We start from the raw sequence: 27,249 nt of genomic DNA, 5'->3' as shown, positions 1-27,249 counted from the left end.
ATCTGTCTCATCCAAAATGGGAAATGTCTTAATATTTCCATATTTATATATCTATGCTTCATCTATAAACTTCTATACCATGTCATCCCTCCCGCAGATCCCTACGTCAAGATCTGTCTCATCCAGAATGGGAAACGTCTTAAGAAAAAGAAAACAAGCATTAAGAAGTGTACCCTCAACCCTTACTATAATGAATCCTTCTCATTTGAAATCCCCTTCGAACAAATCCAGGTGTGTTTATCATTTGTGTTATGTGCTAATTATTTTGTAAACAAAAAATATAATTCTATATATGGTAATATTTTACAGTTTTTAACTTAAATGTAAATAGTTTATTAAATTTAGTAAAATTATGCACTTTTACTACGTATAAAGGATTTTTAAACTAAGCTTTACTGGATATATATACCCAGAAGTGTATTTCTCTCAACCTGTATATACTGAGAATACTTTAATTCCTACTAGGTATTAAAGTACTCTTGTTTGGTAATGAACGGTTTACATGATAATGACCTAGTGTAATCGATAGGCTTTGAACCCCATTAGCCCACCAACCAATTGGCTTTGAACCCCATTAACCCACTAACCAACCAATAGGCTTTGAACCCCATTAACCCACCAACCAACCAATAGGCTTTGAACCCCATTAACCCACCAACCAACCAATAGGCTTTGAACCCCATTAACCCACCAACCAACCAATAGGCTTTGAATCCCATTAACCAACCAACCAATTGGCTTTGAATCCCATTAACCCACCAACCAACCAATAGGCTTTGAATCCCATTAACCAACCAACCAATTGGCTTTGAACCCCATTAACCCACCAACCAACCAATAGGCTTTGAACCCCATTAACCCACCAACCAACCGATAGGCTCTGAATCCCATTAACCAACCAACCAATTGGTTTTGAACCCCATTAACCCACCAACCAACCAATAGGCTTTGAACCCCATTAACCAACCAACCGATAGGTTTTGAAACGATTAACCAACCAACCGATAGGCTTTGAACTCCATTAACCAACCAACTGATAGGCTTTGAACTCTGTTAACCAACCAACCGATAGGCTTTGAACCCCAAAAACCAACCAACTTATCAAAAATATTTAATTTTAATTAGAAGAAATAAATTTACCTACATACGTTTGAGTTGGAAAGGTAGGTGAGATAGCCATAATCAGTTGATGGATCATAATGGGTGTTACGTTGGTTTGTCCCTTATTACTTTGATAGTAAGGTTCTCACTACATGTTCTAGTGTGGGGGTAGCTTTTACTTAATGGCCTTATTTGTCTAGGGGTAATACTTACATAATGGCTGATCATCTTGAGTGTCTCTGATACCCTTTCACCAGCCCTCTTCACAGGTTATGTAAACTACTACTATAAAAATATAACTGTATTCTCAATAGATATGTACAGAATATACAATCACAGCCTCCATTTTCAAAACAAAATCTACACACTCCATGCCTGTGCTCCACATGGTGTGTTACAACAACTCTTGTCCTTCACTCTTCCTGACATAACTCTGGGCTAACCAGTGTTTTGACACACTTTAGTCACCCTGGGTATGGTGGCCAAAACTTAAATTATAAAAACTCACCCCTGGAGCACACATGATGCCCCAAAAGATAGGAGAAGGACCCAGAGATCCTGCCAGGTTGAAGGTCAGCCACAGAGAGAGTCAGTGAGAGGGAGAGAGAGAGAAGCCTACCTAAGCTCCTCCCACCAAAACAAAAGACTGTTGCCAAGCACAATTCTCCAGTTACCACAATTCTACCACCTCTTAATTTTACTTTTACAAAAAGAAATACAACTTTATAAACTACTTATTTATATTGTGTGTTTATGTGTCTATAGTATAACCTATTATATTGAGAAAAATAGGTTTGACCCAGCTGCCTCTCAGTCATAAGGTTGATCAATCCTTCTGACATTTAGAGCAAAGTCCCCATCAATTCAATATAATTAGGTATTCCAGAGTAACTGTTACTTATAAATACATGTTGGGTCCTATAGCCCCATAACAATGGGAGATAGGACAATCTCAGAAGACACTGTCCTATTTCCTGAGTTTTAATATGTTTTTTATGTACCCCATACCCATCCTGTGGACGGTAGTCAAAAGATTACAGAGGTACATAATGGGACCAGGGACAGGGCCCCAAAGTTTTGATAGCTGAACAGGTTACAAAGGTAATGAATCGTGTAAATAAATTTACTTAAACTATGTCCTGAGAGTCAAAATACTGCCTAGTCATGTGTGTTAGTAATTTGATTAGTTATTGTGAAAATGTATGTTAGCGACAACTTCTTGCTGTACGCCTTAGACTGTATCTCACAGCAATATTTCCTGTATGGCTTAAATGGTAAAGCCTTCGGCTAACTACTGAAGGACCCGGGTTTGAGCCTGGGATGAGTGTAAATGCTGGAGATGTTTCCTTACGCCAGTTAAGCCTGTTCATCTAGCAGTTAGGTTGTTACCTAGGTGTCTACCCAACTGTTTTGGGTCGTTCTGGGTAAAACAATCAAAGGTCATTTACGGTAATAAGCCAGAATGGCTTCATTGGGTTATCCTGGGTTGCTAACCCTCCAAGTTAAGAATCCAAATAAAATGTCCTACGGCTAGCCCTAATCATTCTTAGCTGTAAACCACTGACATTCATCTTAACCCCGAGTCCCTCTAACCCTCACCAATATCATCACCGTGATTCACAGTAGTCTTACTTCTCATCATTACTCTTCTCGACATGTGGGCTTTGACCCTACCCAGACCCCTGAAACGTTTCGAAACCGGCCCATCCTATTAATAACAAACAACATGGCACTGTTGTAACCTAACCCTGTGTGAAAGTGGCATTAGGAGAACAGGTTGTTTTTAACCCTGTATTAGCATCTTTCACCCACAAGATGGGTGTTTAGTGTTTAATAAAACTATCAGAAACTAAAGTGACCGGCCATTTTCCTCCCGCAGAAAGTGAACTTGCAAGTGACGGTGGTGGATTATGACAGGATCGGCACTTCTGAGCCGATTGGTCGGTGCGTGCTGGGTATGAATGCTTCTGGCACTGAGCTCCGTCACTGGTCGGACATGTTGGCCTCCCCACGCCGACCTATCGCTCAGTGGCACACACTCAAGGACCCGGAGGAGGCAGATGCCATACTCACGCAGAAGTAGAGAGGTAGGCCTGGCTAGATATGTTATCCTCGGTAGAAAGGTAAGCCTTGCTAGCTGTGTTATCCTCACACAGTAGAGAGGTAGGCCTGGCTAGTTGTCTCGCCCTAGCACAACGGTGGATGTAGATATCATTATTTTACCTCAACACGCTGGTAGACAGGTAGGTCAAGTCAAGTCTTAATTTGCCTCGCCTTAATTAACAAATATGATCTCCAACTACTCATAACAACACTGCACTAGCCAAGGAGTCAAACCCATGCTGTTTTGGCCCGCCTCATGGCGAGAGAAAACGCATGACGCTTTAGTGGTCTAAAGCATCATGCGTTTTCTCTCACCATGAGGCGGGCCAAAATAGCATGGGTTCGACTCCTTGGCTAGTGCAGTGTTGTTATTGATCAATACCACTTGTTCTGTGGGTACAATAATCCAACTACTCATATATAATCGAGTATATGGAAGAGTGAATACTGTTTTTCTCCTATTTTAGGTAATTGAGATTAAACTTCTCAAAATAAGGATGTGTGGGAAAGATCACTTTTGACCAGTTTTTATTTAATTATTAAGTAATAGAATTCCTTAACTGTTACTTAAACTTCTTTCAGATTATTAAATAGGCATCCTTGAAGGGGGACATATAAGAGGCTGATTTTTTCGTAGTTTCTGCTTATTTCCTGTTAGGTTAGGTAAAGTGTGTCAGGAAACAGGACAAGTGTTTCCTGATGCGGGTCTTAGTTATATGATGACCCACAGGTGGAACTTTTGGTCATCTGACCGAGGCCTTCCACTGGCTTGCCCCTCCACCCCTTTAGAAATTATGGTTATGGTTATAACCATTAGATGTTAGGCATGTTTATATCACAGTTTAAACAACTATAGAGCTCTTGCTTATATTTAGTAATTTCCTTATTTTTATGTCGTTGAATTTTCAGATTAAGAGATGTTAATCTCATTATAGAAATGAAGACAAAGACTTAAGCTCACATTTGGGTTTTGACGCTGTCACTCTCAAATTGTTGCTCAGCCTCTCTTCTTATCCATGAATATTCATTTCTGGCTCTTCTCATTTCCCTGTTCTCTGGCAGTCTTTGAATTAAAAATGATAAAAGTTCCTCTGTTTGGACAGTGTTTCTCTAAGACTTGATGTTAACAGCTCTCCTCAGAGTGACTCTCGAAATCATAATAACACAATTTTAAAATCAGGGAATGGGTGGGGCTTGACCCTGTGGCAGGTGAGTTTTAGGACTTACCTGCCATGGGTTCAAGGAAAACCCATCCTGTGATTTTTTTCCCTCAGAGTGAAACATTCTCCCAGTAACGTCAGTGATGTACGAAAGAGGTACAGGCTATGCTTATCCTGTGATAACGCTGTGAATATGATAATGGTATACAGTATCGAAGCGTTTTGCCTACACAGTAGTCTTCTTCAGTCGAGTGCAGAGGAGACAGTAGACATGATGTAATCAATCCAACACCCTTGAAGACGTAGTTTCGAGGTGGTCACTGACCACTTCAAAAATACGTCTTCTGTACTCAACTGAAGAAACCTTCTGTGTAGGCAAAAACGTTTCGTAATAGTTACCTAACTGTTGCACATGTGAAGTCTCATCAACTGTGATATACTGAAAATTAGGTCTAAATTTATGGTTGTGTTGCAGTTGGTCGGCAGCGGAAGCCAGAAGGAACGCAAGATGGCCACTACCAAGCCCAGAAGACTGAGCCAACGCTTCAAATACATACGGACATAAACATAACGATACACTGCTGGGTTCTACAAAACAGGACCGAATTCCTCACTTTTTTTTATAGTGAACTGTGGTTCTTGGTCAATTTCCCCCTGTTATTAGACCAGATTATTGTTGTATAAAAGCCCTTTAATGATATTTGCTACAACATTTTGTGTGTTAAGATTATCTGCTGTTTATGTAGTTAAGATGAAGAGAAAGGTACAGTTATCTTGCTCAGTGCTAACACTGAACTTGAGTACATTGTATAAAGATATATAGCACATTATATTTCTTGGGTTATACAGTCCAAAGATCATTTCTTTTAAAGTGAACCATTTTAGGAGCTTGATAGGAATTCGGTCGGCCGCCATCTTGCGAGTTGATGATAATAAACGTTTGTAGGACTGAAAAAACAACGTTAAATTTCCAATAAATTACTAATTTCCTGTGAAAGGACTGGTCAGCTATGATGTACAGAATAACTCCAGTGTAAATGACCAGAACTTCAGCCACAAGAAAATCCTCAGAGAAAATCAAAGTCTTTCCTAAAATATTTCTGGACGTGGCTCGTCTGGTTGCATCATTCTTAGGCATATACTGTATATATATATAGCATTTCAGAAACTTGATGTGTACTTTTTAAGAAAACTTACCTAGACTTATATTTTAACAGATTGAAATAATCTTGTGAAAGTGATTTAGTTAAAGATTTAAAATAGATTAACTCGACCTTTACAAGGAAACCAAATCTGTAAGTATATATACAAAATTTTGTGTTATGAAGTATTAGTCTTGGGGAGGCTGTGGTCAGGTAGAGCTGCGTCTCTTTTCTTCTGCTGAGGTTTTCACACTTAGGTCTCTCTATAGAACATATATCGTAAAATTCTACAATCTTTCTGGTGTACCAATATCAATCTATCGCCTTTCTCACTCCCAAGACTCTCTATGGTGTAGCTGGGGACGAGGCTAGTTCCTAGACCCACCTGCCTAGCTATCCACCTAGTTATGCTATCCATAGTGTTAATGACTCGGCTTGTTGTAAGCCCAGGCTAACTAGTAAACCAACTAGTTATAAAGTCAAAATTACAAATGAATCATCTGGCAAGCCTAGGCTAACTAGAGAACTAGTTATAAGGTCCATATTGCAAATGAATCAGTTGTAAGCTCAAGATGACTAGTGAACCAGCTAGTTGTAAAGCTCACCTAGCTAGTAACCAGTTGTACCAGGCTGACTAGTTTCACCGGTCAAGAACACAGGCTGCTATCATGAGACGGAGGGTCGAGTGTTCACCATTCCTCCCTCTGGCTGACCCATACACATGGACTCGGCACTTACCCATAAAAAATTAGTAAGGAGAGGCTGACTAGTGGAACGTAACTAGCGCTGGCTGTTGGGGTTGAGAACTAGCGAGACAAAGCTCGCTGCTTGTAGAGTCCTCTTGCGGATGTGTTTTGTTGACTAGTGGAGGCAGTAGATGTTGTTTGTTATAAGTGGGGATCTGACTAGTAGTGTTCTTTGACGCACGTCATCTGTGATGTACGTTGTCTTTGTGTACACATCTTGATATGTCGTCTGTGTTTACATCTTGATACGTCGCTTCTATGTGCACCTTGATATGTCGTCTCTATGTGCATCTTGATACGTCGTCTCTGCGCATCTTGATACATCGTCTCTATGTGCATCTTGATACGTCGTTTCTATGTGCATCTTGATACGTCATCTCTGTGTGTGTACACCTTGATACGTCATATTTGTGTGTGTGTACATCTTGACACGTCTGTGTGTACATCTTGATACGTCGTGTCCATATGTGCATCTTGACACGTCATCTGTGTGTACACCATGATGTACTGTACGTCGTCTCTGTGTGTACATCTTGTCACGCCATCTCTGGTGTGCGCATCCTGGATTTAACCAAAGGTTAAAAATAAGATTATATGGAGGTTAACCTTAGCTGGTTTAACACAATATTATATCCGGGCAAACTCTGCCTGGTCCAGTCAGATTTTGCCCCAAAAATGGATATATACAAATATTTCAAATAGTTTCTGGTCTGTACTCGCCTTAGGAGAAATAAAGGTATTTCGATGGGAATGTCCTTTATAAAGAGTAAAGGGGTTTTTTACCCCTTATTTCCCCCCTCCAAGAAAAACATCTGGGATGAAGCATGTGTATACTAACTAATGTATTATGTATTTGTCTTATCAAATGCAGAGTTTTTCAAAACATTTCTTGTGCACGACAGCCATATATATATATATATATATATATATATATATATATATATATATATATATATATATATATATATATGTCGTGCCGAATAGGCAGAATTTGCGATCTTGGCTTAAATAGCAACGCTCATCTTGCCATATAGGACAAGCGAAAATTTGTGTATGCAATAATTTCGCCAAAATAATTCTGAACCTAACGAAAAAAATATTTTTCACTGTGTTTGTTTAGTATTAAATTATTGTAAACAAATCTAAAATATATTTAGTTGGGTTAGGCTAAAATAAATTGCTCTTGTTATAATAAGGTTAGGTAAGTTTTCTAAGTTCCTTTTAGTGCAAAATTATAAATTTTTACATTAACGTTAATGAAAAAAATATATCTTTAAACGTATAAGAGAAATTTCTAGAAAGGACTTAATTTTAAATGAGTTCTTGCTAATTGACCAGTTTTACATATTCGGCACGACATATATATATATATATATATATATATATATATATATATATATATATATATATATATATATATATATATTTATATATAAGACTCATAATCTGCTGTTCTGGATAACTAAAGTTTTGGATAATCACGTTACATCATCATTCATGCTTCATCAATCATGCTAGACAATGAGAATGAAATCTCCATTGAGTTCAGAACTTAGCATATGCCGTAGTTTTTTGGTTTGCTTTTCATAACTTTTTGAGTCGACAATTATCATTCATTCATTTTACATGTCTGCTATGTTTGGGAAAAGTAAATGTTTATATTAAAGGATACGTAAACATATATAAACATTGAGAATGTTGTATTATAAACATGAATGTAATTAGGTCTGTCTACCCACATCTTAACTACTTCTCAGTACACCAGACATAATAGGAATGACAGCAAAAAAACCACATGACGGGTTTTCCGTGTTTTTAATGTGTATTTCTCGCCTCGTGTAGGTTAACCGTGGGTTCTAGGTGCCATATAAAATTCATGTATAATTGATATTTTAACTGTTAATCTCCTACACATTGTATATTTTACCCCTGTGATTCGTTGAAGCATTCATTATTATTACTGTTGAGACGTTTTAAATAGTCCTTGGATAGGAATTATCAAACCAAAAACAATATAGCTTGTAACCGTGTAAAAATTTAGATCAGGTGGGTAGTATGAACACAGATACCAGTTGTAGAACAAGCGTTTATTAATATTTTGTTTCGACCTATGTAGAGCTTTATAAAGTCGTCTAATGCGTTTATTGGGATAGTGACACTTTTCGGTATGTGTCGAACTTTATCATGCCATTAATTGTAGTGGTGGAAAACTAGTGGAAGTCTTTATTTATACAACGTTTCTCCTAATATTAGGCTTTTTAGTATTTGAAAAAGCCCATTATTGGGTGAAACATTGCATAGATAAAGCTGTAAGATACAAAAACAGTGGAAGACCTTTATTTCCACAATGCTTCACCCAACATTAGGCTTCTTGGAGTACCTGAAAAGCCCAATTTTGGGTGAAACATTGCTCTTTTTTATACCAAATATCGTCAACCTGGCCTTTGTCTTCTCCTAGCCTAGTGGTGCGTCAGTGTGAGAATATACGAACAGGTAGGTTAATTAGACAATGTGAAATTTAACACATTTATATGAGAAGACGTTTTGGATGCCAGGTATTTTCTCATTTCTCACGATGAGAGAATCAACGAAAATCACTGGTGCATGTAATGTCCTCTCAGTAATATGCCATAAAGCACTTATTTTATCCTATCAGTTTTGTTTAATATCTTTCTATAACCTATATCCATCCTGTGGGCGGTGGTTAAAAGATTACAGATACATAATGGGCCCAGTATTTAGCCTATCAACAAGCCTAGTATTGTTGGAAAGCATGACAGTGGGGTTTAATTAAGTACTCACTGATGTCCCATTGGCAGAAATTCGTAGCCATTATCCTACTTATAATTGTAGACAAATGTGTAACACATTGCTATATTTAAGATACCAAAGTGTTGCGCATGTGTCATATTCATCACTGGACTTGTTGACCTGATATTTAGCTCTACACAGGGCGAAACGTTGTCCTAATAAACGCGTTTTCTGCAGCTTGTGTCTGTTCATGCAGGTGAGGAGAAGTATAGTAAGTGAATGAAAGATGGCGTTTGCCGACAGGTAGTGAGAAAGACTGTGTTACAAGTGTAACTTTTATTACGACGTTTTACCAGCAGTAAAGTCCGATCTTGGGCGAAACGTTGTAATAAAGTTTTCACTGCAAAGTGTCTTTCTTGGTATGAGGTGTCAGGCGCTGCCTCACACTCTTTTCACTCAGTACTGACACTATCTTAATATCCTTTCTTGATCACAAGTATTAAAAAGACCATTTACATATCAAGCCTATATTTACAGACGTCGTTTTGCTCTAAGTATGACTTTATTTAGAGCGAAATGTCCTCTATAAATAGAGTGGTTTCTCGCTTGTTTAATGCTCTGTGTGGTGACGATGTTTTTGAGGCTCGCATTAGCCTCAGGTTTGAGGCGAGGAAGGGGATAGTTGTTCTGATTCCTCGGATGAAGAGCCCCTTGAGGGCCCAGGACACTCGTTGAAAGGGTTAGAGAAGATACCTGCCTTAGACAAGTTATCTGACGTTCGTAGCTATGTACGTCAGTCAGTGGTCCCTGTGATGTGTGAAGTGTGCTACTGGTAGTGTGTGCTACTGGTGGAGTGTGCTACTGGTAGTGTATGCTACTGGTGGAGTGTGTTAGTGGTGGTGTATGCTACTGGTGGAGTGTGTTAGTGGTGGTGTGTGCTATTGGTAGTGTATGCTACTGGTGGAGTGTGTTACTGGTGGTGTGTGCTATTGGTAGTGTATGCTACTAGTGGAGTGTGCTACTGGGGGTGTATGCTACTGGTGGAGTGTGCTACTGGTGGTGTGTGCTATTGGTAGTGTATGCTACTGGTGGAGTGTGCTACTGGTGGTGTATGCTACTGGTGGAGTGTGCCACTGGTGAAGTGTGCTACTGGTGGTGTTATGCTACTGGTGGTGTATGCTACTAGTGGAGTGTGCTACTGGTGGTGTATGCTACTGGTGGTATATGCTACTAGTGGAGTGTTCTACTGGTGGTGTGTGCTACTGGTAGTGTGTGCTACTGGTGATGTATACTGCTGGTGGAGTGTGCTACTGGTGGTATATGCTACTGGTGGTATATGCTACTAGTGGAGTGTGCTACTGGTGGTGTGTGCTACTGGTGGTGTGTGCTACTGGTGATGTATGCTGCTGGTGGAGTGTGCTACTGGTGGAGTGTGAGGCTGTGTTCTGCCACTCAGGTGCTGAGAGTCGGGGATAAGTTGAGGAAGCAGAATCGAGTGCTTCACAAAAAAAAAAGTCCACATCTATCGACTCATTTAGCCTTATTGTTGGCCAGTTGCAAGTTCAGTCAAGTTGATAAGGGTCTCTCTCTCTCTCTCTCTCTCACGTCATCCCAGTACTGCCCTACACCACCACTTCTCTCCATAAATAATATTTACTGACATTTTCTAATCTAGGTTCAAGGCATCAGTAAACTGGTATGGTAGAGAGATGCTGTATAGAGCCAGCCTTCATATATACACGACCTGTACTTCTAAACACCTTCATCAAATATTTAGAGTATACATGGTCAGTAAATATAGGTTCTGGTAGATGGTATGAGAAGAAACAAGCACTTAGCTTTCTTGTTAAGCTCCTCTAAATAATGCAATTTTCTTTAATGCGACTGAAAAAAGTGCATTCAAAATTGAATAGGCTATTCAACCTTCACTTTTTTTTAATTTCATTTTCCAAAAAAAAAAAAAACATACATAGACTAGCTTTATAAGAGAGATTAATGGGAAACTTTATTGAAATAGTTTTTGTGCAGCAAGTTATTGTACAAACCAAAATTTGAATAAAGTTACCAAACTACTGTTTTTGTCTTTATCATCTACAGATCTGTACACAGTGTCTGTCTACCATAATCGTTACGAAGTTTTGCCTCTCAAATGGCATGATGTTTGTCGCAGATTCAAAATTTCGAGAAAAAGTATATTTCACAACCTTCCTAAGTGTTATTGCTTTGTATGTCTATAATTCTGTATAAAAGTGTATGTATGTATCCTATACAAGAACAAAGCCAAAACCTTAAAAACGAATCCATTACGTTAGAAATATATTATTTTCTGGTACAGTTTGTGGCATACGAGTACATTATAGGAAAAAGTTGAAAAAAATGATGTTCAATACTCTAGGCTGATCTTCGGACAGACGACATTTAAGACCCTATACTCCATAGTATCAAGTCTTAATCATTACTGGTATAACAATTTTATTGTATCGGATCCTCTATGCATGATGGGATAAATTTAGATACTTTGTAATCACTTCATATGGGATTCTTGCGACAGAATGGTGTTCATAGTATCGAATCTCTAGTATAGTTGGGTTGGCACTTTTCATTTGTTTTTACCACTTATAATAGTTGTACACAAGTCACGTGATTAGAGATTTTTAGATCTTGAGGGAAAAGTCGTCAATAAAGCTAATGCATAAGTTGGCCAGACAGTGGAATGAGAGCCTTATTGAAGCTGGACTTTAGGGTCAAAATGAACTAGTCACTTAATGGTTTATATGACCCTTCCCTCCCTCCCTACGTCTGGTTCGGCCTACACTATCTCCCTCTCTTAATTAAATAAAGATATCATTCCCATGCAAACTCCACCCGTGATCTTATTTCAGTTCAGGATTTTGTTTGCCTTTATTTAAGAGCTTATTGTTTATATTCGACACAATATAAACAACTCTTTCGTGGCATTAGTCCTCCAGATAATGTTAATGTAGATATATCTTACATGTGAGGAGTCACTAACTCAGCTAGCACGTAGAGACAAAATCACAAAGTGAGATGTGATCAGGAGTGGAGTGTGTGGGTGTCTGTGTTATGTGGATGATTGTATGTACAAGTCTGTAAATTTTGTGCTCACGTGAAGAATGCATCAGAAGTTACACCTTAATGGCTGTCCTGCACGTCTCACACCTCGTCCTGGGTGCTGACAGCTACTCTGCACCAGAATCATGCTGTTAAATCCACTAGTTGTTAACTTGTACATATGGTCCGAGCGATATCTGTCACACGTTTATAAGCATTACTAAGCATCAGAGACCCAGGCTCCATGTTGGGGGCGTGGCAGGACACCATATATAACAACAACAGATGATGATATATAAATGCTGTGAGAGTTAGAGCTCTCCTCCAAACATCAACAAAATGAACAAACAGGTTCCCGATGTTTGCTTGGTTGTTTGGATTTAGAGTGAGGTGGATAAAAGTGTTGTTTGTTTAGATATGTTACATATGGAGCGACAAGTCCTAACCTGAGTTGTGTAAAAACATTAGAAATAACAAAAATAAAATGTAAGAAAATATTATCTTTGCATTTTTATTATCTTTCAACACTTGCCTCTTTGCTGTATATCCCTGCTAGCTCTCTGAAATTTGCTTAAAGCTCTTTATAAGGCAGAGAATCACAGGTAACTTTCTAAAAACATGTTTATGAGTGGTCATTAGTGAGTCGCTCCGAATTAAGCATGAATGCCTTCCACATCCCCCCCCAAGCGCTGTATAATCCTCCGGGTTTAGCGCTTCCCCCTTGATTATAGTAATAATAATAGTGAGTCGCTGGCAGTGGATCTGTAGCTCTCGAAGTGGGAGTATGGTTGTTCCCTTGTATCATATTCCTGAACTTGGCGATGAACTTCGCCATGAACGTGATCTGGTGCAGCAAATCTGAGAGTAAGGTAAGATTTCGTTCGGATTTTTAACCGTGGAGGGTTAGCCACCCAGGATAACCCAAGAAAGTCAGTGCGTCATCGAGGACTGTCTGTCTTATTTCCACTGGGGTCCTCAATCTTGTCCCCCAGGATGCAACCCACACCCAGGTACCTATTTACTGCTAGGCGAACAGCACAACAGGTGTAAGGGAACACGTCGAAGTGTTTCCACCCCGCCGGGAATCGAACCCGGGCCCTCCGTGTGTGAAGCGAGAGCTTACCACAAAGCACTGATGTGATAAGTCAGCCATACAATATTTTTCAAGGGGTGACCTGGCTGTGACACAGCAACCAGGGTCAGGTACAGCTGTCAAGGTAAGATACACAGGACACTAAGATCAAGGCAGAGTTGAATAACTTAAATTATGAGGTACACAAACTGATAAACGAGGTTCCATGTTAGTCAGCCATGAACCCAGTAGATCTTGGCCCAGAAGATTTAATTAATGCGTCTCATTGTGATTATGTTCACCTTAAATCTTGCCCGACCTTACGTAGCCTCAAGGGAGGTTCCTTGATGCTGGTGATGGGCTCTTGATCTAAATAACTGATGCGTCTCTTGATAATTTTAACTGATTTTGCTCAACCCAAATCAGATAAGATATTCACAGTTGATCTCACTAAAAAAAACACCTTGTATGTTTTTTATGGTAAAATTGACACCCACACACTCCAATAATGTAACTTTCTTACAAGCAGAATGCAGTATGACCCTTGTAGGTTTAGCGCTTCATTTTTTATTATAATTATAAACAGGCTACATTTTGTGGTGAAAGTTTGAAGGCAATCAAGTCAATTTTTAACCCGGGGGAGGGTTAGCTGCACAGGATAACCCAGGATGCCACCCACACCAGTCCACTACCACCCAGGTACCTACTGGCATGTTGAAGATTAAGACACTTATGCAGCATATGGGAATCTTTATTCAGGAAACGTTTCGCCACACAGTGGCTTCATCAGTCCAATACAAAGAGGAAGGCGTAAGGAGAGGAGGAGTATGAGGTAATCAGTCCCTCAGCCTGGAGTCGATGTGTTCAGTCCATCAATCTTGTAGAATGTACAGCATAGGGCCGTAGACGTGGCTTATATACTGTAGTGAGGTGAGGTGAAGTAGGCGGAGGCGGGGTCATAGTGGTACCATCCACTAGTCGAAGTAGGTCTTCGTCCAAAGGTTGAACAAGTGTTGAAGAATTCTTTGTAACAAGATCCCATGATGCTGCAGTGTCTGATAGTTGTGATGAATGGTTTGAAAAACCGACAAGTTGAAGATTGAGACACTTATGCAGCATATGGGAATCTTTATTCAGGAAACGTTTCGCCACGCAGTGGCTTCATCAGTCCAATACAAAGAGGAAGGCGTAAGGAGAGGAGGAGTGTGAGGTAATCAGTCCCTCAGCCTTCCTCTTTGTATTGGACTGATGAAGCCACTGCGTGGCGAAACGTTTCCTGAATAAAGATTCCCATATGCTGCATATGTGTCTCAATCTTCAACTTGTCGGTTTTTCAAACCATTTGTCACACCTACTGGCATGCTAGGTGAACGGGGACAGCAAGTGTAAGGGAACCACGCCCAGTGTTTCCACCCTGCCGGTGATCGAACCACTGACACTCAGTGTATGAAACAAGAGCGTTGCCTACTAAGAACATTGCCCACCATGGTGACTTAGTTTTCTAAAGATTTAGTGACTGTTTATATCACAGAAATCAACAATCTGACCTTACTATAACTCACATATACTAATAAACAACAGCATTGTAAAAAAAATAATGGATACTTTTTAATTAGGCTTAACATTTAAGTTTTCTTTGGGTTTTATATATAATTTAACGTCATCTAAACCATCATCTAATTATAAATCTGTTTATTAAGCTTAAAATCCAAATTCCATAGTACTCCAGAAAAGTACGATATTAAAAAAAAATACAAATAAAACGTACAAACTGGAGCCTTAAATGTTAAATATTCCTCAAAATAAGACACGCCAGTGAAAATAATTTAAAACCTATCAGAAGATGCATTTTCCAGTTATTATATAAAATCTAATTGTTATTACGCTGACAAATTTGTATCTACACAGTCTAAACTTAGTGGATGCAATCCTGCTCTTATGTATCATCCATTGATCTGTGACTTTATAAAGCTTCCCTGACTGGTGGAACCAGACATAATCTATCAGGCTTGATAAAGCCTCCCTGACTTGTGGAACCAGACATAATCTATCAGGCTTGATATAGCTTCCCTGACTTGTGGAACCAGACATAATCTATCAGGCTTGATAAAGCTTCCCTGACTTGTGGAACCAGACATGATCTATCAGGCTTGATAAAGCTTCCCTGACTGGTGGAACCAGACATGATCTATCAGGCTTGATAAAGCTTCCCTGACTTGTGGAACCAGACATGATCTATCAGGCTTGATAAAGCTTCCCTGACTGGTGGAACCAGACATGATCTATCAGTCTTGATAAAGCTTCCCTAACTGGTGGAACCAGACATAATCTATCAGGCTTGATATAGCTTCCCTGACTGGTGGAACCAGACATAATCTATCAGGCTTGATAAAGCTTCCCTGACTTGTGGAACCAGACATGATCTATCAGGCTTGATAAAGCTTCCCTGACTGGTGGGACCAGACATGATCTATCAGGCTTGATAAAGCTTCCCTAACTGGTGGAACCAGACATAATCTATCAGGCTTGATATAGCTTCCCTGACTGGTGGAACCAGACATAATCTATCAGGCTTGATAAAGCTTCAATGACTTGTGGAACCAGACATGATCTATCAGGCTTGATAAAGCTTCCCTGACTGGTGGAACCAGACATGATCTATCAGGCTTGATAAAGCTTCCCTAACTGGTGGAACCAGACATGATCTATCAGGCTTGATAAAGTTTCCCTGACTGGTGGAACCAGACATGATCTATCAGGCTTGATAAAGCCTCCCTGACTGGTGGAACCAGACATAATCTATCAGGCTTGATAAAGTTTCCCTGACTGGTGGAACCAGACATGATCTATCAGGCTTGATATAGCTTCCCTGACTGGTGGAACCAGACATAATCTATCAGGCTTGATATAGCTTCCCTGACTGGTGGAACCAGACATAATCTATCAGGCTTGATATAGCTTCCCTGACTGGTGGAGCCAGACATAATCTATCAGGCTTGATATAGCTTCCCTGACTGGTGGAACCAGACATTATCTATCAGGCTTGATAAAGTTTCCCTGACTGGTGGAACCAGACATGATCTATCAGGCTTGATAAAGCCTCCCTGACTGGTGGAACCAGACATAATCTATCAGGCTTGATATAGCTTCCCTGACTGGTGGAACCAGACATAATCTATCAGGCTTGATAAAGCTTCCCTGACTTGTGGAACCAGACATGATCTATCAGGCTTGATAAAGCTTCCCTGACTGGTGGAACCAGACATGATCTATCAGACTTGATAAAGCTTCCCTAACTGGTGGAACCAGACATGATCTATCAGGCTTGATAAAGCCTCCCTGACTTGTGGAACTAGACATGATCTATCAGGCTTCATAAAGCCTCCCTGACTGGTGGAAGCAGACATGATCTATCAGGCTTCATAAAGCCTCCCTGACTGGTGGAACCAGACGTGATCTATCAGGCTTCATAAAGCCTCCCTGACTTGTGGAACCAGACATGATCTATCAGGCTTCATAAAGCCTCCCTGACTGGTGGAACCAGACATGATCTATCAGGCTTCATAAAGCCTCCCTGACTGGTGGAACCAGACATGATCTATCAGGCTTCATAAAGCCTCCCTGACTGGTGAAACGTCATATAAATTAAGTTTCAAATTGCTACTTGTGTCTTTCTAAAAGAATTGAAGCCTAATCAATATATAAAATTGTATATTAAGCCTACTCAATATACAATTTGAAAAATCGCAACTCGGGGCCTACACTGCAATAACTTGTTCAACTTGCAAAACTTTGTGGTCCAGTCCCTGGACCCATTATGCACCTCTGTAATCTTTCGACTACTGCCCACAGGATGGGTATGGGGTACATAGTATATTAAATTGGCACCGCAATAACGGTATCCTACTTCTTCCTCCCTTTTTAATTTTCTTATGTTAATGGGTTTGGGTTTGACAAGGACTTGGTACGGGTCAGTAGGCCTACTGCAGTGTTCCTTCTTTCTTATGTTTTTATGTAGGATACTTCAGTTAGGTTAGGTAAAGTTTGTCAGGAAACAGGACAGGTGTTTCCTGAAGCGGGTCTTAGAAGATGACCCGCCGTTGGGGCTTTTGGTTACCTGATCGAGGCCTTTCGCTGGCTTACGGATGCACCCCTTTATAAATTATGGTCAGTTACTCCAGTGTTAAAAGTTTGGAGCTATTCAGAAGAGGCTTTGTCAAGTTATCGCACTGAAACCATACAGGCAATTCTGTATATAATATTTACCACCTACACATGCCAGTAGTTTCATGACTTTCCCTAGTTACCATATACTAGGGTTTGAAAATTTGAAGCCGATCGAGTGAGGCGTTCTCTAGTTATAAAGAAAAAGCTTTAGGCAACCGCTATAGAGCGCATTTAGTAGCGGCCTCAGCTCACACACTGAGGGACCGGGGTTCGATACCCGGGTGACTGGGAACGTTGGGCATGTTTCCATACACTTGCTGTCCCTGTTCACCTAGCAGTAAGTAGGTACCTGGGTGTTAATGGACTGGTATGGGTGGCATCCTGGGACACAAGATTAAAGGACCACAATGGAAGTAAGTCATTGATTTTTTTATTATCTTATGTAATTTACACTGTATGATAATTGTAGTTATGTGAACCTGTAACTTAAACTTATTTACAAGGGCTATATTAATTGTTTTACATATGCAATCTCTCTCAAAGCCGCTTCTTGTGTTTTAAAGATTCACTTTGGCTTAAGATGCAAGTCGTGGCTAGTAGCTATATTCAAATATTCATTACAGCTAGATATAATAAATTTTGTCTCTGTAATAGAGTATTATTTGATTAATAATAGAAATATTTTGATAAAAAAATAATTATCGGAGTTGATAATGCTTAAGCCAAAGTCATTATTGGGAAAGACAGCAGCAAAGTCTGTCGACAATGATGTGAGGTCAGTGAGGACCTCTGTGTGGGCGATGGTGTAGTATATATGTCTTGTTCAACCTCTGCCTTGAGCATTAGTGTTGAATTTCCCATATTTTATTTCCCCTGGAGGTTTATCCTCCTCATACACCGCCTCGGTCTGCCGCTCCTGGCCGCCGCCATGTTTAAACTCATAAGACAAGAGTAAACCTGATATTGTTGACTCAGGCTGGAGTGTACATGCGTGTCTGGCTCTACCTTAGTTCCCCTCAAGGGAAGTTCCTTGACGCTGGTGAGGGGCTCTTGATCTAGGGAATTGGAGCTGTGCTCCAATTCCCTGAATTAACCCTGAATACCTTCCATCATTCCCCACAGGCGATGTATAATCCTACGGGTTTAGTGCTTTCCTTTGATTATAATATTTTTTTTTTTTTATTATTATCACACTGGCCGATTCCCACCAAGGCAGGGTGGCCCGAAAAAGAAAAACTTTCACCATCATTCACTCCATCACTGTCTTGCCAGAAGGGTGCTTTACACTACAGTTTTTAAACTGCAACATTAACACCCCTCCTTCAGAGTGCAGGCACTGTACTTCCCATCTCCAGGACTCAAGTCCGGCCTGCCGGTTTCCCTGAATCCCTTCATAAATGTTACTTTGCTCACACTCCAACAGCACGTCAAGTATTAAAAACCATTTGTCTCCATTCACTCCTATCAAACACGCTCATGCATGCCTGCTGGAAGTCCAAGCCCCTCGCACACAAAACCTCCTTTACCCCCTCCCTCCAACCTTTCCTAGGCCGACCCCTACCCCGCCTTCCTTCCACTACAGACTGATACACTCTTGAAGTCATTCTGTTTCGCTCCATTCTCTCTACATGTCCGAACCACCTCAACAACCCTTCCTCAGCCCTCTGGACAACAGTTTTGGTAATCCCGCACCTCCTCCTAACTTCCAAACTACGAATTCTCTGCATTATATTCACCCCACACATTGCTCTCAGACATGACATCTCCACTGCCTCCAGCCTTCTCCTCGCTGCAACATTCATCACCCATGCTTCACACCCATATAAGAGCGTTGGTAAAACTATATTCTCATACATTCCCCTCTTTGCCTCCAAGGACAAAGTTCTTTGTCTCCACAGACTCCTAAGTGCACCACTCACTCTTTTTCCCTCATCAATTCTATGATTCACCTCATCTTTCATAGACCCATCCGCTGACACGTCCACTCCCAAATATCTGAATACGTTCACCTCCTCCATACTCTCTCCCTCCAATCTGATATTCAATCTTTCATCACCTAATCTTTTTGTTATCCTCATAACCTTACTCTTTCCTGTATTCACCTTTAATTTTCTTCTCCTGCACACCCTACCAAATTCATCCACCAATCTCTGCAACTTCTCTTCAGAATCTCCCAAGAGCACAGTGTCATCAGCAAAGAGCAACTGTGACAACTCCCACTTTGTGTGTGATTCTTTATCTTTTAACTCCACGCCTCTTGCCAAGACCCTCGCATTTACTTCTCTTACAACCCCATCTATAAATATATTAAACAACCACGGTGACATCACACATCCTTGTCTAAGGCCTACTTTTACTGGGAAAAAAATTCCCCTTTCCTACATACTCTATAATAATAATAATAATAATAATAATAATAATAATAATAATAATAATAATAATAATAATAATAATAATAATAATAATAATAATCATGCAACATGGTCCTCCTGACTCATTTGGAAACTTATTATCCTCATTTCTCTATTCGAAAGCTTTGTCTTCCTTATAATTGCCATCGTAACATTTTTCCCGGCCTGGCGGGAGTCAAGACTCAAGCTTTAAATAGCCCTTAACAACCCCAACAAGAGGGAAGCTGTCATCTCGTTGACTCCACAACTGTCACTGCTGTCTGCTGCCGCCACTGCTGTCTGCTGTGTTCAGGTGAGTCCCTGCTCTCACCTGGGCGTCCCTAGAGCAGCCACAAACAGGTGAAATATACTTCCAGGTGAACCTGTGTCTCCTCGCCACCAGCAGCGCTGTATGACCCTTGTGGTTTAGCGCTTCTTTTTTTATTATAATAATAATCCTCGCCACCACAAAATCTCAAACAACCTTCAGTAAAAAATAATCATTTTTATTTCTACAAGTACATGTACTTGATCCAGGGAACTGAAGCCATTCTTTCCTCGGATCAAATCCGATTATCCCCCTCCCCTCCCCTGCCCCTCCCCTCCCCTTCCCCTCCCCTCCCCTTCCCCTCCCCTCCCCTTCCCCTTCCCCTCCCATCTCTCAGTCGCAGTGTCCACCCCATACGGGTTTAGCGTCTCCCCGTGAATATAAATTATAAGATCAATAAATCACCTTGTTAAAATTATATCATTGAGAGTTAAAATGCTCTATAATTACATCATTGAGAGTTAAAATGCTCTATAATTACATCATTGAGAGTTAAAATGCTCTATAATTAGATCATTGAGAGTTAAAATGCTCTATAATTAGATCATTGAGTTAAAATGCTCTATAATTAGAATATTGTGTATAAATTGCTTTATAATTAAGGCAGTTGATGTGGCACAAGTCCCCAGAGGTCATCAATACAGTGCTGTAGTGAGGGTTGATGTTTACTAGGCATTAATCAATACAGTACTTGAAATGCTGGAGTAATTGATGCTTGATGCAGTGCTGTGTGACCCTTGTGGGTTTAGCACTTACTTTTGATTTTAATAATAATAATAATGGAAATAAGTCACCTTGTTTTACTTTTTTTAAGTTATCTTACATAATCTACACATGTGATGCTGTGTATGATAATTTATGTGTATCTATACCTGAATAAACTTAATGCTACAGGGATTGGTTAACCCGTAAACGGTCCAAGCAGATCTACATTCACGTGCGTAGTGCTCCAAAAGTAGATCTACGTTGTTTTACATATTTTCAGATATAACAAAAAAAAAAGCGTAAATCAGTTTTTTTTACATGTTTTCAAATGTAAAAAAAAAATGATCTACTTTTTTTACATGCTATCAGATGTTGAAAAAAAACGTGTATATATATATGTTTGGACCGTTTACGGGTTAATATTGAGTTCAGGGGCTCGAGTTTCTATTAAGTAAACTCTCCAGTATTAAGTGGAATATCGAGTGGAAACAAGAATAATAATATCTTTATTTATTGTAAGTACATGTACATGGTATACAGGCCTAGCTGACATCAGTGATATACCGTACAGTGGACCCCCGGTTTACGATCAGCTCCCAATGCGACCAATTATGTAAGTGTATTTATGTAAGTGCGTTTGTATGTGTATGTTTGGGGGTCTGAAATGGATTAATCTAATTCACAATATTCCTTATGGGAATAAATTCGGTCAGTACTGGCACCTGAACATACTTCTGGAATGAAATAATATCGTAAACCAGGGGTCCACTGTACTACTATAAATAAAGCTGCTTGTTATGCTGAGCATTTATACTTTAGACCTGTAGGGAGAAGCCCTTTTTTTGTAACCCAAAAATAAACCTAACCAGCCAAACGTAACCTAACTTAACGTTCACCTCTAAAGCTACGTGTAGTTCAGCTGTTTTATTTTTTTCAGTTGCTAATGGATAGGTCTTCCCCATACATATGACATATAACTCTCTCCATTGCACAAACCACTTGATGGTTAAGAATTTACATAATAGATTATGGCTAAGCTTGCAGCATTGTATGACCCTTGTGCATTTAGCATTTAATGGTGATTATAATAATATGGCTAAGCTCAAAACCAAGCCCCTGAACTCTGTTTACCCAAGGATTAATGTTTGGTGCTGAGTAATTGATGCTGTGGTTAGTAATGTCTAATACTGAGTGATTGATGTTTGATGCTGCAGGGATTAATGTTTGATAATGGGTAATTGATATTTGATGCTGCAGGGATTTATGTCTGATATTGAGTGATTGATGTTTAATGCTGCAGGGATTAATGTTTGATATTCGATGATTGATGTTTAATGGTCCAGGGATTAATGTCTGATACTGGATGATTGATGTTTAATGCTGCAGGGGTTAATGTCTGATACTGGATGATTGATTTTAATGCTGCAGGGATTAATGTTTGATACTGAGTGATTGATGTTTGATGCTGAAATAATTAATGTTTGGAGTTACAAATAAAAGACAAAGTTGCACATAAAAGTGATATCAGTTTGCATTTCTGGTTTTATAGAAGACTAACAGATGAGTAATTATTCCTATCATAAAAGAAAATAGTTTTTCTGTCTTCAACTTTTTTTTTTATATGGTGAAGGAAATTATACACATGATTACTCTCCACATTATTGTACCACGGTAATCTGACTTGCATTGTGTCTATTTCTGTAAACACTGCATATTTATTTTTCCTTTTGACTAACATGTTCCCTTGCACCGATATCCAGGATAAACTTTATCCTATTTTAAGTAACTTGAGTTTGTTAGGTGAAAGGACACAAGTTCAACTGATGCGACATTTTATTGTGGCAATGTTTTGCTCTCCACAATGAAGTGTTGCATTAGTTGCACTTGTGTCCTTTTTATCTAACATAGTGGGTAATTCTGCCAACATTATTACAACTTGGAGTTTGTTTTTCAGATTATTATTGTTAGGGGAGAGTACTATACCATGATGAATTGAAGTACCTTACCTAGTATTATGTCAGTAGGTAGGCACTGAGGCTGCCTATATAAAAACTTTACTTGCTGTTGCAAGTAAAGTTAAATTATTTACTATTTTTTTTCAGTGCTAATAACAGTGTTTCACTTTTCCTTAGATTTTTGTAATAGAACAGAGTATGCATCACTTCAGTATTTACCAGAAATTTTTAAATCCTAGCCCTTATCAGTGGTCAGGAAGCACAACAGTCAGAATACATCTAGGATCCCAACCTAATATCAGAGTTTCATCAGGGCTTCTAGAAAGGAAATTACAGTAGAACCCCCATATCTGTGGATTTGGTTTCCACAGTTTCAGTTACCCGTGGTTAACCATGGCCCTAAAATAAGCCTTAACTTGCTGAATAATGACCACAAAGCAAAAATATAGTGATGGTGGCAGTTCTTTAAAGCCTAAGAGAAGCTGTGAAGTGCTTCCCATCAGCGAAAAAATGCTAATTCTCGACTTATTGTGCAATATATCAATTAAACTTTATCATTGCTATGTATATAAATGAAAAAAGACTTATACAGTAGTACCTCAGTACTTGAACAGCTCCCAACTGGAACCATTCGGTATTTAAACACTTTGTTCAGTAAAAAAAAAAACACTCGGTAGTCGACCGTTTGCTTGGCACTTGACCAAACCATGTGCTGTCGCTCAGTGCAAAACTGCTGATCTCTGCTGTAAACTATATTGTGTTTCTTCACATTTTTTGGTGTTTTTTTTATTGTCTCTATAAATAAGGCACCATGGTGCCCAAGAAGATTAATGATAACAGCCAACCAAAAGGAAAATTGGTTAGAGTCACAGTAGAGATGAAAAATTATTATTAATTATTCCTTAATGGGGAAAATTCATTCAGTACTCGAACAAATTGGCACTTGAACAGCCTTCTGGAACAAATTAAGTTCGAGTACTGTGGTTCCACTGTATATAGGGTGGTGGTGGTGGTGGTCTACTATCCATTGTTTTGGGTATCCATGGTAGTTCTTGGAATGTATCCCCCACAGATATGGTGGGGGGGAGACTACTGTACATTAAAAATCTGCACCAGTAAGAGTAAAATAAAATTAATGCATACAGTATTTTGTATAAGATCAACTTAGAGCAAGCAAATTCTAACAGACATTAGACCCTAATACAATATGATAATAAATGGGAGGAGTTGCTGCTTATGTAATAATGCATTAATTTTTGTTTGTTTTTACAAGAGTAGCATATAATAGATTTTCTCTTGTTTGGCTCAAAGGAGGGAGGCTGATGAAGAAATGTTCATATGTTCATATAAATGAACGATATGACACACGTTCGTGAATAATTCAGTATCAAAATTCACTGCATTTGATTAAAAAACTTATACTGTGAGAATAAAGTACGTAATTCAGTACCTGTACTAGCATCATGAAAAAAAAAATTCCTGACCAGTTTATACTAAATAAAAGTTAGTCCACCACAGAAGTTTAAAACATGCATCCATCATTAAGCATTTTAATGGGAGAATGTCCCATAAAAGCTCCCTTTCATGATGGATTGGTAACAGTAAGTAATAGGTTAATGGACATTAACCATCCAGGGAGGTATAGCACTAGTGAAACTGATTATTGTTAATTAAACAGTTTGCACTCTGGCAAGATTGCTGATCTTTTCATTGTCACCTTTTGCATGTAATATGACAGGTACAGTAACTCTTACAAACATTTATTTACATTTGTTACACACTTGTCTTTGCTATCTTATGGGACCCCAATGGAAATAAGTCACTTCACTCTGTATGACTTTTTTGGGTTATCCCAGGTTCTCTACACATATGCTGCTATGTATGATAATGTATGTAACTGTATTTGTGTATACCTGAATAAACTTACTTACTGGGTCTCTATATTTACCCATAATTCTTAGTCCTGTAATATTTCCTTTTCAATTTAGGAGATGTGATCCAAGACTAGGCCACAGAAATGATCCTTTAAACCAAGGGTTCTTTACCTTTTTACGATTATAGACCCCCAAACGGATTGCCCAGTATGTCCCCATACCCCATGTACCAGAATGTCAAAATCATCACTACCACCAGTCCTATTAGGTACCAGTATGACTTCAAAAGATATCAATAGCTTGGTTTTACTTTACATATAGATAGCTAGGAACAGAACAAATGATAGTTCATTCTAGTCTAACAACAGCAATTTTTTTTAAATTGTTCAGAGATTGTATCCCATACCCCTATTATTTGGTTGTCATGCCCCCAAGGGGTATGGATACCCCAAGTTAAGAACCCCTGCAATTTAAACCATATTGACAGATATACAATGAAACCCAGTTATTGTATAGGTTAGGTTCCTTTAGCTGATGTGATTGCTCTCTCAAAATCTCGTGTATAAGACTACAGTGGACCCCCGGTTAACGATATTTTTTCACTCCAGAAGTATGTTCAGGTGCCAGTACTGACCGAATTTGTTCCCATAAGAAATATTGTGAAGTAGATTAGTCCATTTCAGACCCCCAAACATACACGTACAAACGCACTTACATAAATACACTTACATAATTGGTCACATTCGGAGGTAATCGTTATGCGGGGGTCCACTGTACTATATTTACCAATCTTTATACATACTGTGTATAGTAATTTCTCTTATTTGCTCAAATAATTCTCCCAAACTTAAAATATAAATTTTGGTAAATTCTGAATTTACATAAGGAGTAAAATTGATGAACATATTTCGGAAAAAATAAAAAACCCAATTCGGAGTCATTCAAATAAATTTCTAATTTGAATTTTCTATAATAGAGACAGTTTTGCACGTTCATTAGTAAGAATATGAGAAATTATACTCTATTGTAGTTTGTAGAAGATAAGGTACAGCATTATTATATGTTGTATGTACAGTTGTACCTCGAATATCGGCCGAAATTCGTTCCAGAAGGCTGTTCATGTGCCGTTACCAAACGAATTGGTTCCCATAAGGAATAATGTAAAATAGATTAGTGCTTTTCAGACCCCCAAAAATACATTTAAAAAAGCATTTACAAAAACACACTTACATAATTATTCAAGTTGGGAGCTGTTCGAAATTCGAGGTACCACTGTATGTATATACATACAGTATAAAATATTGTGAAAATGTGATTCTAATGAAGATTTGAAATACAGTATAATACAGTACCTTAAATTATTACAAATAGCATTATTTTTTATATTTAAGATGCAGTATTAGCAATGCTGAAGGTATGGTTAGGGTTAAGTGTGTTGTACACAAATGTACTGTAGTTGCATTACTTCTGCATGTGTTTGGGTGTGCAACAATCACTGAAGTGTTTAGAATACTTATCCATTATAGCTTTTATGGGATGCTTAGAATATGGGGGGAAGGCTAGCAACTTATGGATTATTCTACTGGCTGGAACATAGGTCAGGATAACAACCTTGGACTCTCACTTTTTCATTACTTGATTGCCAATTATTGCAAAGTTGCAGAGCAGGTCACCTCACAAGGAGGTAGCATTGTCACACTTCCAGACCAGATTACCTCACTAGGGGACCACATATGATACTACCCCAGACATTTCCTTCACTAATAATGAAGAAATTTCCAAATATTTCATCCATTACGATGTACTATTACTAAATATCCCAATTTATTGTTAAACATTCATTACTACAAAGAACATCAAGGAAAATACTGTGACTGGAGCAATACAAATAACACACACACAGGAGAAAAACTGAATGACAGTGTTTCGGTCCGACTTGGACCATTAACTAGTTTCTTTCTCCTGTGTGCAGGTTATTTATGTATGACTCATTATCACTGCATAACTGGCCAAGAAAATATTGAGGCCTAGCCTTTAGAATTACATTTGTGTAATGTGACTTACCGGCTTTAACCCTTTGACTGTTGCAAGCCCCTTTCTGAAACTGTCATTCTATGTTGCAAAATTTTTGGAAAAAAAAATTATTTTTTCTTATGAAATAATAGAGAAACTTTTCCTGATGGTAATGGCACCAAAAGTACGAAATTTGGTCGAAAACTCACGGAGTTAAGCTCCCACAAAGTTTGCGGTCTTGGCGACACATACACATCGGCGATTTCGCCGAATTTGAGCCCTGTTTTTGGCCAATTCCGTTGTTCCAGTTGACCAAACTCATAGCTATTTCTTTAGAACTCCACTTTTTCTATCAGTTGAGTACAAGAAACTGCCCATTTACCGATTTGAACTACCCAATAAAGTGGTCAGAAATTGGCAATTTGGCCAATTTCAGGCAAATTAAAAAAGATGCCAATTTCAAAATAGGGTCCAGAATAAACAATGTAGACATTCTTGGCACTAAAATAACATATCCTCTGTTCATTAGTCACGTCTCTAGGCCCCTCTTATATTACTATTGCTTTGTATTTTGATTTTTTATTCATACAAAAAATACAAACTTTACTGTTATGCAGACTAATGCATTATTGTAAAAATGGTATAAATAATATCAGTGCACTAGAGAAAG

General features: G+C 38.9%; 2 protein-coding genes across 10 annotated transcripts in view; both read left to right on the top strand.

Moving 5' to 3' along the window:
* Positions 1 to 12,575, top strand: part of Syt1 (Synaptotagmin 1) — a 158,421-nt gene extending 145,846 nt beyond the window's left edge. For all 7 annotated transcript variants that reach the window (XM_070101017.1, XM_070101016.1, XM_070101014.1 and 4 more), the window contains 3 exons: positions 98 to 231; positions 2,981 to 3,188; positions 4,840 to 12,575. In XM_070101017.1, coding sequence (XP_069957118.1) covers positions 98 to 231; positions 2,981 to 3,184 — 338 coding nt within the window. In that variant the 3' untranslated portion in view covers positions 3,185 to 3,188; positions 4,840 to 12,575. The remainder of the gene's footprint in view (positions 1 to 97; positions 232 to 2,980; positions 3,189 to 4,839) is intronic.
* Positions 12,576 to 19,864: 7,289 nt separating this feature from the next.
* Positions 19,865 to 27,249, top strand: part of Brd7-9 (Bromodomain containing 7/9) — a 54,627-nt gene continuing 47,242 nt past the window's right edge. For 2 of the 3 annotated variants that reach the window (XM_070101010.1, XM_070101009.1), the window contains exon 1: positions 19,865 to 20,017. The gene's annotated coding sequence lies outside the window, so the exon portion shown is untranslated. The remainder of the gene's footprint in view (positions 20,018 to 27,249) is intronic. The other variant, XM_070101011.1, reaches the window with a different exon arrangement.

Source organism: Cherax quadricarinatus, chromosome 75 (genome assembly GCF_038502225.1).
Source record: "Cherax quadricarinatus isolate ZL_2023a chromosome 75, ASM3850222v1, whole genome shotgun sequence".
Classification (NCBI taxonomy): domain Eukaryota; kingdom Metazoa; phylum Arthropoda; class Malacostraca; order Decapoda; family Parastacidae; genus Cherax; species Cherax quadricarinatus.
Note: the sequence above shows the minus strand (reverse complement) of the source record. Positions and strands in the feature narration are given on the sequence as shown.